General features: G+C 41.2%; 1 protein-coding gene across 5 annotated transcripts in view; it reads right to left on the bottom strand.

Moving 5' to 3' along the window:
• The window catches only part of SORCS2 (sortilin related VPS10 domain containing receptor 2), a 2,262,720-nt gene that overhangs the window by 329,001 nt on the left and 1,917,961 nt on the right, over positions 1-15,758 (bottom strand). For all 5 annotated transcript variants that reach the window (XM_085642460.1, XM_085642463.1, XM_085642464.1 and 2 more), the window contains exon 12: positions 8,606-8,682. In XM_085642460.1, coding sequence (XP_085498586.1) covers positions 8,606-8,682 — 77 coding nt within the window. The remainder of the gene's footprint in view (positions 1-8,605; positions 8,683-15,758) is intronic.

Here is a 15,758-nt window from a genome sequence, read left to right as displayed (position 1 = left end):
TTAGTTAATTTGGAAAGATTGTCATTGCACGGCCATAATATATGAACTGTGTCAGAAGCTTATTTTATAGCCTGTATTTGCAGCTATTCTTGTCATTGTTATAGCACAATAAAGTAATTAATAAAAATGTTAAAAATAATAGCCCTGCGACAGAACATCCCATACATTGCAGCGGAAGGAAACCATGATGAGCCACTGGGCAAGGATGATGAAAAGCTGAATGAAGATGATAGTAGTGAAGAGGAAGGAATAGACCTGCGTCAAGATGTTATTGACAACTTCTACACATGAGTGTAAGTATATATTAACATATTTTTACATTACATTAAAAAAACAGCTTTTAATCAAATGAGAATAAAAGTCTGTGCTAGGATTTTTTTTGAAAGAGCGAATTAAGGTAAATCCAGGTCAAAGAAGTATATTGATTTAGGTTTTGACACATTGACTACTGTGCTTATTTACATTGTTTATCTTTGATTGTTTTTAGAAAACATGTCCTTAAAATTTGTCATTTGTAATGTGTCTATTTTGAAATGTCATACAAATAAAATATTTTTGTTGTAATCTGTTTTAGGTTCCTTTAGCATGTAATCTTCATTTGGACATTTCAAAGTTTTGACATTTGCAGTTATATGCTGCTGTCGCAAAGTACAAAGGGAACATGGGTTGATCCTGCGGAAGATACACACAATTTGGATGTACATATATTGTACAAAGACAACTTGCACAGTGATTGAATTGTATTTATTAAGATTGCACTAGACTTGTTTTCTGGTGATTGTTGTCACCACGGCAATATGTGTTCCTTAAATTGTTCATACCACGTGGTAGGCCACCAAAAGCATACACATCTTCCTTCACATAGGCAAAATCCACATTTTGTGTTAACTGTATGAAGCTGTTGATGTCTCATCATTGAATAAAGAACTGTTTGTAGCACACCACTTAAAGTTGGTTGTGACATTCCACCAGATACTGCAACAGTGTATTGGAATGACCCTGTGGCCACAAAAGAGAGTACCGACATTATTTTCACTATGGGTGTTATTGATGTGGGTTTCCTATTGTGAGGCATAAGATCTGGCTCCAGCTGATGATATAAAGAAATAAGAGTTTGCCTATTTAATCAGATTTGTTTTAATTATATCTCATCCTGCCATGGTGGGAAGGTCTGGAACTGTAAATGAAAATACAGCATGAGATTTTTGGATTATGCATGACTTTTAATGTACTAGGAAAATATGAAAAACATTACTTTTGCTCAATTAAATGTAACAATAGTTGTTCATTTTAGGTTTTTGTTCTTTTTTGTAATTCTTTTGAAATGTAAAAAACATTACCTACACGGAATTTATATATGAATATACAATCTTTTTTTAATTTAACTTTAAAAAAAGTATGATTTAAAAAAATAGAAGGTAAACAAATTGAGAAAAGAAATACAACACCAGTCTGTTAATTAAAAAAAAAGTTAGTTAACAAAACCAAGTAAACTAAATCAGAATGAATACACAAAAACAAGCAAAATAAATAATAAGTCAATCATGGTGAATGAAACTAATATTGAAGAGCCAAAAGGTAAATGTGTCCAGAAACTAGTTCACAGAGTGAATGGTAGTCACATGCTGGAGGAAATTAGGTTCTGCGTCTCTTGCTGGTGGTGGTGGAGGTTCTGCCATCCTCTCCTGGTGGTCCGAATGAACATCCCCTCCTGAGGGGTAACTGGTGACTCTACAGTTAGTGAGACTGAGGTGGGTGCGGGTGTTTCCTTTTGTGGCAGGGCCTCCCTTTCAGTGGCTGAGGCAGCTGTAGTTGCCTGAGATGTTGGTGGACCACAAAAAGGGGAAGATGTTGCTGAAAATGCAGTGCAAATATGGGTAAAACTCTATAAGGACCTGGCCCTTCATGTCTTGGGACTGATTGAGGGATCCCAAGACTTGGTCAATGGGGGCCTGGATGACAATGAACTAAGTGGCCTCATTCTGCTGGACCACAGATTCCCTCTCATAACCCCTACTGCTACTACCATGTGCCCTTGACTCAGTGTGCCCCATTCCACTGGCTCCTGGCTGAACTGGAGGGAGTGATGGTGTTGGATCAATAGAAGCCATTACTGGGGGGCACAAGATTGGGGTTCCTTTGGACACAGGATGTGGATGTATCCTGAGGCTGATGTGTGGTAACTTGCACAAGTGGATTTCTCATTGAAGGCTTGTTCCTGGTCTGGAGTGGAGGTATCATAAGTAGCGGTGGCAGATGGTTGTCCATGTACTCTGGGTGTTAGACCTATTATAAATTAAAATATAAATGAACTCAATAATCTGGATGATACATCAAAATAATCTGTAGAACAAAATGAAGCAACCTAAAAGGAAAAAGTGATTTAATATAATGAGTATGCCTTTCAGGAGTATTATAAATTACAAAAACTGTTTAAATTGCAGACTGAACTACTTCTAAAAAGCAGGTACAATGATGACCTGAAAAGGAAAGCAAAATTATATATAAAATGTAGCAAATATTCAACACAACCCAGTAGAGAGGAAAAATGTGACATAAACCAGTCCAAGGACTAGCAGAGTAAACTTCAGAAAATTAAACAACTTAGAAGGATTAATACCATTAGTCATCATATAAACATTGCATAGCACATTTAATATCAAAACAACTTTTATTCAGCATACAACATAACATGTATTAGAATATTAGTCAACATACATGATTTATGAAACAATTACCATCAATTCAATTAAATAACAAGAAAGCGACAACATACAAAGTTAACCAAACAAGGGCATTTTAAAATGTAGCATAAAATAGAGATTGATAAATACATAACATTTTAACATATGTGAAAATATGCAAGAAATGAGAGAAAGACCAAAAGAACATTGCAATATTATTTTATCAAAACAAAAATAAGGCATCATGGTAGTTATAGTCATTTCAATTAAACATTAATAACTCTTGTGAATTTGTAAGTTGAACATACCTAGTAAAATATATGCAATGAAGATGAACAGACATTTACAATATGAAACCCATATATGAAATATGTTTTTAGGTTAAAAAAACACCCAAAAGCACCATAACATCATGTGAAATTAAATGGAGAATACAACCTGTAATCTTCAGTGCAAGAAAATCCATTCAAACAAATAAAGAAACAAGGCAAAAACAAAAATTAAAACATGAAGAAAAACACACACATTGATAACACATACTAACAATTAGTAAAATGAGAGAAAAAAGAATGCTACAAATTCCCCTACAAATGAGAAAAATAAATTTATATATGGGTTTATATGATCAAAATATTTGCAAAACACATCTGCAACAGCTAAATTAAAAGCAAAAATGACATTTAGGTTTAGTGACACATTCAAAATTATAACTTACCAGTCTCCTCTCCATCAGGAATTCCTGTCAAGCCTTCAAGATGTAGGATCTGCAAGACCTTCACCCACCTCCCAGAGATAAAGTTGTAAGGGGGGCTGGAAGAACCACCACCAGTCCTCTGGGCCTCAGGTGATGCATGAATGCCAGGGAACGCACTCTCTCCCACAAGTCTTTACACCTCTTTCTTATTTCCCCCTGTGTGGGCAGGTTGTTTTCTACAGCATTCACTCTGTCAACTATTCTGGCCCACATTTACCTTTTCTGAGTTATAGGTGTATTTTGCACATGAGCTCCAAACAATGGTGGTTCTACTCTAACAATTTCATCCACCATGACTGACAATTCTCCTCAGTAAAAATGGGATGTCTCCTCCCTGCCATTATGAAATAATAAACTTAAATTAATTTAATACCAAACAAGACCATAAATAAAAAAAAAAGACAAAATGAACAAGAAACAGAGAAAGCCAAAAAAACCTGACTTGACTGAAAAAGTGCTCATGAATAATGTTCTGCTGCAGTGGAATGGCAAAGGATCATGGTCTGAAGTTGAGTGTGTATGTGGTATGCAGGTGTAAATAATTAGAAAACACTTCAGGTGTGTGATGCTAGTATCCATCCAAAAGCCACAAGAATAGTACACTGTTTAATGCGTCCAGGGACAGAATCTTTCCATCGTCAATCCGTCGTTAGGACAATGCCAGCACAAATAGGCTTGGTGCAATCCCGCCACCCTGATGGTGGTGGAGTAATGTTAGCCAGCAAAGGAGTCCATGGCGTTGACAGCGGTGAGCAGCTTAGGGGACGGAAAACACTGCTTTAAACCTAAGAGAGAAGAAGGGTTCACGCTGAGGAGTTAGATTTGCATCAATCAGGCCCTGCACTCTGAAGACTGCGCCTGCTGCACAATCCAGAAATACAGCTCTGTGGACTGCCTTGCTTCAAAAGGACTAAAGGGTAGACTTCCTGCAAGCTACAGGTTAATAGAACTCACCTGGAACATCACCACCAAGAACCCTCAGCCTGGAGTACTGCCAGTGGATTTGTAAGGGTTTTGTCCAAGTAGATTGTGGGAACTGAAGTCCCAAACTTTCAAGGATCATCCTGGAGCTTCCAGACTCTTGGAGTAAGTTATGAACACTTTAGGACCCTTAGGGGAACTTCAAGAAGAAGTTTCAGAAGTTTGGAGAAGTTTGGAGCAACACTGAAAAAAAGCTCCATAAGTGGACCGACTCGATTTGGCCAACCATGAGCCGGACTGCTGTCCAGGTTCATCCACTGAAAAGCTCCGGAGGTCTGACTTCCAGAGTTTGACTGGGAGTAGGCTGAAACGCAATCCGGCGAACCCTCTCCGAATCAGGCCTGGTGAAGAGCATCGAGGGACCCCGCAAGAAAAAGCTCCTTAAAAGTTTCTAAGTCCGAACGTAGAAAAGGTAACCGGTACCAACCGCGAGAGCCAAGCTGCCTACCTTCAGCCGCAAGCTGGACTGGATTCCTGGTTCATCCCATTGGAAACCTTCTATAAGTTTGACCGGGAGCTCGTCGCAAAGCAAGCCAGTGAACCCTCACCGAATCCTGAGTGGCTGAGAGCTTCGAGAGAACCCGGGAAGAAAAGCTCCAGAAAAATTTCTAAGTAAAAACTTTGACCGAGACTTACCGCGAGGGGTAGCCACGCAGGGCTCCATAGCGGTTGACCTGAAACTTTGACTTTAAACCGGTCTGGAGTGACCAGATGTCCCAATAGGCGCTATAGGTTTCTATGTGCTATATAGTTCTAAATCTTACAAAAAATCATATCTGTGGTTCCCTACATTTTTTTGTTTTGGGGTCATTTTAAAGATAAACATAATTTCTATTTTTATAAATTGGTGGGGAGTAGGAGGGAAATGGGTGCGTATAGGGAGTGGTGCTTATGAGATGATTTCAGGAGTACTTTTTCTATAGCTTATAAACCTCACTAAATATGAGACTTCTAAAACAGCAAAAGCATCAAACAAAAAAATGTATTATCCCAAACATACTTACCCCCATAATTGGGGTGTTGTGAGCCCCTCCCACTCTTGGACCCCAATGCAACTACACCTGCTGCATTTCTCATAACTGCAGTCCTAAGTAGCAGGCTATCTCCTTTGCATCTTTTACCTCTCCCCCACCTTGGCGGATCATCACCTCGACCCTAATGCTAGAAAGAAAAATATTCTGCCATGCCCCTTTTTTAAAGGTAAACTGTCATAATTGTGATGCAGTGGGTCCCTCAAACCCCTGAGCCCCAGTCCTGCTTCATATGCTTCCCTAATGATAACCAGCAGTGGCCACTTACACACCTGGCAGCAGTACCAGCTTCACTAATGTTTGGCCTTTTTAAAAAGAAATTAAAAAAGAGACCACTTATATGGTCCCCTTCTTTGGGGTATTTCTCTCAAGGAGCTGTCTCTGGCCATTTGTAAACATAAAAATGAGTCCCCATACAGTGCTCCCTATTCTGGGCCTTCTCTTTGACAATATCAATGAATCTCACTCCTTTCCTCTGTCTCCTGGACCATTACTGTGAGGCTCCAGTAGTCGAGAGGATTAGGGCTCTGTATCTGAATGCAACCCTGCTGGCCTTCTACCCGCCACCCCATGATCTCAGCTTTCACACAAAAAACTTCTCCAGAATGGTTAATATTGACTTTGAGGTGCCTCGCCTGAAAGTGAAGGGTGTGGTGGTAGTGCAGAAAGTTGAAAAAGAAACCAGCCATTAATTGATTGAGTCACATAAAGCCAGGGCCACTGGAATTATGAGTTTCTGCAGCAGTATTATTTTTGCCCATAATTATGAGTTTACCGCATTTGCTACATAATCCATAATTTGCATATTCCAACAAAAAAAACTTGATTTTAGCTTAAACGGAACAAAAGTTACTTAAAACGATGCAAAGTGTTCCGGAGCAGTGGAAGGCCCTTTGCAAAGATTGACTGGCAATCTTGTAGTTGCTTACGGCTGTATTTGGGTGAGATGAAATATTTCCCTTGACAGCGTTACCATGAGTTAAAATAGCAAAATAATGAAGTAATGCTAACCACAAAATGTGCCACATAATTAACCTTTATTTGTTGCATTATTTAGTCAACCCTGCAGCATAATGTGGTCCTATCCTACTGAATTATTCCAGCGGCTCTGCTTAAAGCTTCATGGCGGCAAAGATTTATTCGTTTTGAGATGTAATGCAGGGGTGTTAGCTGAGATTTGGAATAGTGGAGGCACTTACAAAAATGTCTGCATTAGATACAGTTGTATTACTTATTACTAAAAAGTACATTATGTCAGAACTTGTTTTACCTCACTCACTGCATCATTTTGCTGCAACAGCTGCCTAGTTCAGACTATTTAAATACTATTTTAAAATATTGACTTACATATTCAGAATGCTTTCTGCTACAGGCTGGGACCTCATAGCACTATAAACAGGGCCACTGGAATTATGTGGCAAGATACGGCCAAATTATGCAACAAGCAGAGGCGAATAATGCTGCATAATCTTGCCTATTTTGTGATAGCATTATTTTGCCATTTTTCGACTTGTTAACAGTGTCCTGGCATATATTTCTCCTCAGTAGTACCACTTTAACACCCACATATAGCAATAAGCAACAGAAAGGTGACCAGTCAACCTTTAGAAAGGGCTTTCCGCTGCAAGGTAACGTGTTGCTGCTGCCGTTTGAGCTCAAAACGTGTTTTTTTTAAAAAAATCTGCAAATCATGCAGCAGATGATGGATTATGTGGCAAATGCAGGAAAGCCATAACTATGCTCAAAATGCTAACACACATACACACACATTTACAGTGATGGTAGTTGCAAACTGAGGTTTCATAACCTAAAAGAGTGCATTTATCACCAGTTAGTTTAACTTGCATTTATTTTTCAATTCTTCTGTTTTTGTATTATTTTATACACACTTAAAAGACCGTGATAACACAAAACACTTGCCCTTTTTTTTTTTTAAACTTCTTTGATCCTGCCAGCACACTCACTGACCCCCGACCCCACCGCACTCTGATAACAGTTGTCACTTCCACTTCAAGGCCTGGGTGTAAATGAAGACGGCCTGGAAATGCAGCAAATAAAGATTGATGCACTTCCAGGCCATCTTCATTTACATGTACTTTCAGAGGCATTAGCGCCCCCCTGGGAACCCATCCACGCCCCCCCAGGGGGGGGGGGGCGCCCCACAGTTTGAAGACCTCTGCTTTATTCTTATTTTCTTCACAGGGTAGCCAACACGTTTCTTCCTTTTATAGGACTTCTTCAGGGCTCGTCCAAAATTCTTTCAAGTACACAAATATATGTGCTCCACAGGTCCAATGAAAGATGAAAGGCTTCTTCTGAGCGCATTTGAGGCTTCACTGGACCAGTTGTATAGGTATGAGGTATAATTCAGGTGCTATTGTCGTATTGAAAAATGTGCTAGGAAAGAGAATCCTATTCTGAGCACATATTAGGCCCCAGAGTTCCGCTATTTACGTATACGGTATAATGCCATCACATTCCGGTTTTATTGGTCAATGTCGACCTCTGCATCTATAAGATGGAATTCAGGGCATATGTCAACCCTTCTACAGCTTTTCACGTCCCGTAATTTACATACCTGAATTTGAAGTTAAGCCTGCCAACTCGCAGCTAAGCTACCAAGGGTTGAGCATGGCAATAATTTTCTAAGGCCTATTCTGAGCCCTAGACTGTGTTAGTGGCCTTATTTCCAGTAGCAGATATACATTTGCTAATTACTAATAATCCACTTTCCAGCAGTCACAATTTGCATTTCAAATTCACATGATACCTATGATAAATGAAACACTATGATCAAAGTCAGCATTTGTACATGTTGTGCTCCGCATGATGCTTAGACCCCAGACGCTGTTATTTGCAATTAAATTTTGCAGATGGAGTATTTGAAATAAGTATAGAATGTGCAGTGGTTCTTTACGCCAACACACACACACAGACCATTAAATACAATTACGCTAGTCTAGTGAAAGGCAGTAATTCGGTGATCCAGGAGAAGCGCTAATCAGCAAATATCATTAGTGACAAAGAATCCGCATGGGAGCATAAGGCAGGGCTTGACGAGGAAGACGAACTAAATGTGAACCAATCTGTCATTTGATGCGCTTTATTGTAAACACATGCCAGAGAAAGTTATATTGTAATTAGTGAATTCTTACCTGTCTCCAAGTATTTCCACAGTCCGATGTTATGTACATTTCTTCCTTGTACTCAACCAGCTGGGACCCCAAATTTCCTAAACACAAAGTGATTCACTAAAGTTTAAAGTTCCTTGGTGTATATTTCAATAATGCAGATGCAAACTCTTTCAGAAATGTACTTAGACATCTCAATACAGGACCCAGCAGACATTTTTTTGAAATAGTTTTATTTTGAGTTCAGAGCACCCTGCTAGCACCCTGCTATCTTTTATATTACATTTACAGCCTACTTTTCTATTAGAACGGCTATTAAAAAGCATTTGAAAACCCATCCCTGTGAGGTGCAGCCACGTGAAACATCGCGAGAGTGAATGAAATAATAAATGTGAAACCACGGCAGATGAGATCCAGGGCGGGTTGTTTAGGGGTCACAGGGTCAGATGACTGGCGGATTGGAGTAAATACATCAAGCTACGGCTTATCTGTAAATCACATCACTGTGTGCTATTAATGCAGCACGGTGGAGAGGAATGTTCTCTCACTATGATGGATTACTTGCGTCACCGGGGCATCCATCTTTTGCAGCGGGTACCCACAACATCTTAATTAACTATTGTTTTTATGGGCAGGCAACAGCAGGACTTCATTACAACACTACATGAAGCATACTCCAAAGTCAATTTAATACAGTGTCAGCCACTCTTAAGGGGGAAGATGTATCTACAGAAATAATGTATCCATGTCACCTTGATCCAGAAGGCAATTTTTCTCTCGGAGCATCCTTTTTTTAGCAAATGGCTCAAGTGTGTGGTCTGGAATGTGAGCTAACCTTGCTGACACTCCCCTTACTCACACGATGGCTGGTAGTTTCCTGGTTCAAGTACGTTTATAAAGAACGGAAGTAAATGTGTTTTAAAGCTGCTAATGGGTATGGGTACACGCCAAGCTTTGATGGTCATTTAAGGGAAAGGTGATTCCTAAAGGTTTTTCCATATAGAGAAAAAAGAAAAAGAAGGGTTGCAAGTTCAAATGCATTTTTATTTCACAGTTCCACATGCAGATATGCACATTCCCATTTGCTGAAATAGTAAAAAAATGAATACTTCTGAGAATCTGCAATGTGTGGGTATATCAAGGAATAGTTACTGTAAGTGACTATAACTCGCGTCTCTGCTATGCACGGTGTTGTTGTCAATGGCGGCAGTTCAGTTGTCATCAGTAATGCTATCAATGATGTCACAGAACATGTCATGAGTGTTGAAGTATGTGAGGTCATAAACTGTGCTTGGTGATAGCACAAGTTATAGTTACTTGAAATAACTAGAACTGTTGAATTTCATGTGTTTCTTTAGTTTAAAGTGTTACATTTAAACTGACATTTTTACTTAACCTTAACACCCCTCGAACCTTTGTTTTGTTTCACCTAATTTCTGAGTTTTTTTTAATACAAAGTAAGATATTATTACAATAACCAACATTAACATCAATTTAACCTTTATATTTTTTCAGTGAATTTCTAAGGTTCTTTTTAACGTAAAGCAATATTTTATTACCATACCAACGGCCAGACTCTGCAGCCAAACCCCCATGGGCACCCAACCCACCCTGTTTGTGGCAACCCACCATAGACACTGAGGCCCCCAGCCCCTTTTCAACTTGTTTTCTAATCCTGTGAGTTGCTTTCGAGAGGCAGGATGACCCCTGCGCTCCAGTGGGGCTCCTGCGGGAAGCTCATGGAATCGCAAAAACCTCCGCAAACAATATATTTTTTAATTTGGTCTCAGGGGAGGCCCTCCGGGACCACCCCCACAAGGTCAAGGGAGTCATGGCACCCCCAGCGTGCTCCCTTATACCTAATTTAATGACTTGTAGGACTCAGGAAGCAAGTCCCCGGGCCTTGAAATGGTGGTTGAAACATTTATCTTCATGTTGCAGCCAGCCAGTCAGAGCACAAAGAGTGAGGAAGCCGTCTCAGCCAATCAGATTGCCTTATTTGTGATCGTCTCTCGCAAACCCAAGTGTCCAGATATACAAAGTGTATCAAAATAATGAGGGTAGTACCAGAATATTGCCAAAATATTGTCTCACAGATTTTACATACCCTACACATTTAATTATCACCCACTTAACAGTCAAAGTGGCCTATAGGACAATCAGGCAACTCCCCAAGGGATGGTCTAACTCTAACAGATTAGTTTGTGAGCCTGTTTTATGGTCTCTTGGACCAGTTTTTACTTTCGAGTTCCCTGCTGTTAAAACAATCATTGTGTGCAGCGAGCTAAAATGTTAGCAGTCTTCTATACCTTGCAAAACACTTATACAGGGTACCCTTACAAGTTCACAACTGCCCCAATTTGCAAATATGGGCTACTATTTTAGCTGCCTAATTCCCTAATGGGGCCACTTTTATTGTATTGCACGGGGGCATTTTCTGTCCCAGTCCGACTCTGGCCTCCTCGGAATTACCGATGTTAAATATACACAAAATGGGATGACATTTTGTAAAAAAGTATATGTGACACGATATTTATGTCACATTTATGTACGATAATTTGACATACAATCGAATAAAGGGATTTAAAGATCGTAATCAACAGAATTGAATTAAATAACTGCCCTATTCTGCAGCAAAGTTTCATTGCAAGAGTTAAAGAGTTCTATTTTTGTGTACTGCATGTTTCTTCCAGTGTGGTTGCAAGCAGTAAATGGCATACTTTAGGGTAGCAAACTGTCAAGCTGACAGTGTCTTTACAATGCACTAAAGACAAAACTAGCTCCAAATTGCCTCTGAGTGAGACAATTCTCCAACATCAATTACCTCAAAAAACAACAGCACGTCTTTCCTTTTCAAACCTTTAAAAGCAAAATATAGGATTAGAAGCAGTATTCTTTAAGGAGGAAGTGAGAAAAGCTGCCAAAGAGCCAAGGGTATTGTGTTCTGACACACAATAAAATCAAGAACCAAGGCCACAGCCAGGGCTGCTTGCTTCTAATAAATACACGTTCAGCTACCTTTGCGCTATGTTAATTGCTGTGAAAGAAACATGGCGCCTATCACGTAGAGCTGTATTGACTCAGTGCAGAGCCATGGCTTGTATTTCTTGTTTTGTGTGTATGAGGGGCCATGGCATTACCTGCTCTGCTGCCTCAGCATACAGCCAGCGCCTGCTTTTCTTTGCACCTGCAGTGTGTACATTTAATTATTCAACCCAAGGTTTGTTCGAGTTACAGTTTTTTTTCAGACAGTTAAGCTCAGATCGAATGAGTAAGGGTTGCCTCTGTCTGAGTTGTGCTTTCTAAAATAATGAACTAACTCAGAGAAACATAGGGTGAGGTGAATTGATACTACTCACTGCAGGCACTTAAAAACAGGCCCTCTTTCGTTGGCGGAGCCCATCATGATATGCCCGAGGTGTCTAAAGTTTGTGGGCTCGATTCACAAAGGTAAACTGTGACGAAAGTACAACTTAGGTATTCACAAAGAGCATGTATAAGCAGTGCGGGCTCCTTGGCTAAGGCAGAGGAGTGTCACCCCACTGCTTTTTGCAGAGTAAAAAAAGGAAAAATAAAACGATAATAACTTGAGGTTATCATTTTAGTGTTCCCTGTTGTGGCGTCTTTGAGGGGCGGGCTGCTCTCAGAGCAGGGGCAGAAGTGGTTTGCACTCCCTATGTGAGCATGAGTGCTTGGCCGGCCCTCGCGGGCCACCCAAAACAGTCATGCGCACATACCGTGTTCTCCATGTAGGCTGCATTACAGCCTGCGTGGAGAACATGCTCACCCCTCCAGCCCTGGCTGAGCGCCATTTCAAGTGATTTTTTTTAAAACCCATTTTCTTCACCCCGCCCTGCCCCTTCCCCCCACCCCGCCTCACTGCTGCTAACAGGTAGCAGCCACCAATGTTTACAAGTAGTAAAGTTAGACTTTTGTCTCAGTTTTGATCTCAGTTGAACTTAAGGCCAAAACTTAAGTTTAACTGAGACAAAAGTCTAACTTTACTACTCGTAAATGCCCATTGTGAATACTAAAGTCGTCTCAGTTTACCTTTGTCAATCTGGCCCCATATATAAAACCCAAAAATTCCCCGAGTAATGCATACATTTTAGACAGCACAAGTCAGAAACAGAGAGAGGCAATATGGTTCCCACATGGACTGTCTGCGTTATTTCCATTAACCTCGAGAAATTCTGGGCTACATTTATTAAATGTAGACATCTCAAATGTAAAAAACAGATACTTGGCTTTGTGCTGTGCCAGTGCAGCTCTTCATGATAAGCCCCGTGGACTGTAATCTTTCTTCTATTACCTGGCTTATAACCAACTTCAATCTTGTTACTGTTATTTTAGCAGCATGCCACAATTTTAGTTCAAGGTTCTTGCTGTATCTGTTGGACCTGGTCCTCTCTGCAGGGTCACCCCCAAACTTTTTTGCCTTCACCCCTCCTATTTTTGTAACTCTTTTTTGTTGGTTTTTAGGACTCTGTGCACTTTACCACTGCTAAAGTACTTGTACTCTCTTCTTCAAACATGGCAAAATTGGCTTGCATCCAATTGGCATATTAATTTGCTTGCAAGTCCCCAGTTAAGTCATACTCTATGTACTCAGAGCCTAAATAAATGCTACCAGCACATATTGTGCCACCCAGGACGGCGATGGATTAAAACCATGATCTCTTGACTTGGTAAGAGTATTCTGCATCATTCAGAAACTCTGTCCATCACCACCCCCTTTTTCCCAAATCGATTTTATCCACACTCAGTGTGGGAGGGTATGCTCAGACGTGAGTCCCTTGCTCATTGCACCATCAGGATTCAGGCAAGCCGGGCCGACGAAGGCTGTGATGCCAGAAACCGGTCCCCGGAAGCTTGTTTCCGTCCCAGTATAAGAATTGGCTTGGTAGTTTGGTTTGCCCTGTTCCCATCATGCACTGGGACAGGTACAGACTAATTTGCATGTAGCCAGGTTCTGAGCTGGGATGGTGCAGTGAGCTAAAAAACGGTGATGGATTAAAACCATGATCTCTTGACTTGGTAAGAGTATTCTGCATCATTCAGAAACTCTGTCCATCACCACCCCCTTTTTCCCAAATCGATTTTATCCACACTCAGTGTGGGAGGGTATGCTCAGACGTGAGTCCCTTGCTCATTGCACCATCAGGATTCAGGCAAGCCGGGCCGACGAAGGCTGTGATGCCAGAAACCGGTCCCCGGAAGCTTGTTTCCTTCCCAGTATAAGAATTGGCTTGGTAGTTTGGTTTGCCCTGTTCCCATCATGCACTGGGACAGGTACAGACTAATTTGCATGTAGCCAGGTTCTGAGCTGGGATGGTGCAGTGAGCTAAAAAACGGTGATGGATTAAAACCATGATCTCTTGACTTGGTAAGAGTATTCTGCATCATTCAGAAACTCTGTCCATCACCACCCCCTTTTTCCCAAATCGGCTTTTGGGCAATGCAACTATTGCGGCCACACTGGCCGCTAACCTGTGGAGGGGGCGCTGACCTCGGGGGTGGGGGCGGGGTGCTGTGTTTCACAATAACTTATAATTGGAGAGATGAGGGGCTCTTTTGCCAGGAGGTAGTGAGAGAATTCAAGGAGGTAGTCGTGGGGTGTGGTAGCACCAAAAATGATTGTCACACCAGGAGCCACCAGCGCTAATGTCGGCCCTGGTACCACCCACTTGAATAGCCCTAACATGCCTCTGGCCTGTTATTGCAGACTGTGTGTGAGGTTTAAAACTGTCAGTTTGTCCTGGCAGAACAAACCTTTTGACATGCCTTAACCTTCATTTTTAATAGCTATAAGTCACCTCTGGGTAGGCCCTAAATAGCCCATGGGGTAAGCTTGGTGTCTGAGAAATTGTAATTTAAAACCCTCTTGAATGGGTCAGATTTTAAGTCACAATTCTGGAAATGACACTTTTAGAAAGTAGTGTTGTTTCAAACATACAAGGGCAACCCAAAGATATGTAGCGACCAAAGTAGTTATTGTTATAAGGAACAAGGGTCCTTAACAACTAGAATAGAAAAGTAATCCTCTGGGAGCAAAACTATTGCTCAGGAAATAGCCAATCAATTGTTTAAAAAAAAAAACTGTTTATTATTACATGAAAGTAAAATTGGTTTGTAGGGGTGGGTACCCCCGAGAGCTAATCGGGGTAGTTCAGACGAGCGTCTTCTCATCCACTTAATACATTCCCAGAAGAGGAAATACCAGGGGCGCTGTTAGACCTGGCACCATTGGCGTGGGTCTCCCTTCCATTTTTTTGCTGTTGCTTCATGTGTTTTTGCTGGTTATAGATGCTTTGGGCACTGTGCCACTGCTGTTCAGTGCAAGTGCTTCATGTAGTAAATTGATATATGGATTAGTGACTCCATGATTGGCTTGATTGGTTTACTTGTCAGACCCTAGTACAGTGCACTGTGTGTGCCCAGGGCTTGTAACCAATGCTGCTGGTGGTCTTGCAGCACTGATTGTGTCACCCACCGGAGCAGCTTGTAAAGTGTGTCTCAGGTTTGCCATTGCAGAGCCTGTGTGCAGTCTGGTACTGCCATGCTGACTGGGCAAGTGCACCCACTTGCCAGTCCATAAACCTTCCCTTTTATACATATTAGTCACCCCTATGGTAGGCTCAAGGGCAGGGTGCATTGTAGGTAAAAGACAGGACATGCCCTGGTGTGTGTGGCATGTCCTAATAGTGAATTACAGCCATTTTCGTTTTTCACTATTGCCAGGCTACCTGTTCTCCATAGGCCAGAATGGGCAGTTTGGTTATTACATTTTATAATCTTAACTGACTCAGGGAACATGGTAGAAATTCGAGTTTAGTATGCCTGAACTCAGAATGATAAAATACATCTTTTAGGGAAGTTGGTTTTAACATTCTGTGTTTGAAAATGCCACTTTTAGAAAGTAGGCATTTTCTTGTCTAACCATCCAAACCTGCCTCTGCTAGGTTGTGTATTCCTTGTCTGGAGTTTGAGTGACAGGGCTGGAGGATTCCAGGAGACAGGGTGGTTCAGCCCAGTGGTGAATAGAGAGATCTGCATCTAGATGGGAGGGAGGAGTTGCACCTGGGACCTGAATAGGGCTGGACCTTCCCTCCACAATGCTGGCTCCACCTCCAGTGGTGTGTCTGATGTCCCTGCCCTGTACTGTGAAAGGAAAGAA

Source organism: Triturus cristatus, chromosome 2_2, assembly GCF_964204655.1.
Source record: "Triturus cristatus chromosome 2_2, aTriCri1.1, whole genome shotgun sequence".
NCBI classification, from domain to species: domain Eukaryota; kingdom Metazoa; phylum Chordata; class Amphibia; order Caudata; family Salamandridae; genus Triturus; species Triturus cristatus.
Note: the sequence above shows the minus strand (reverse complement) of the source record. Positions and strands in the feature narration are given on the sequence as shown.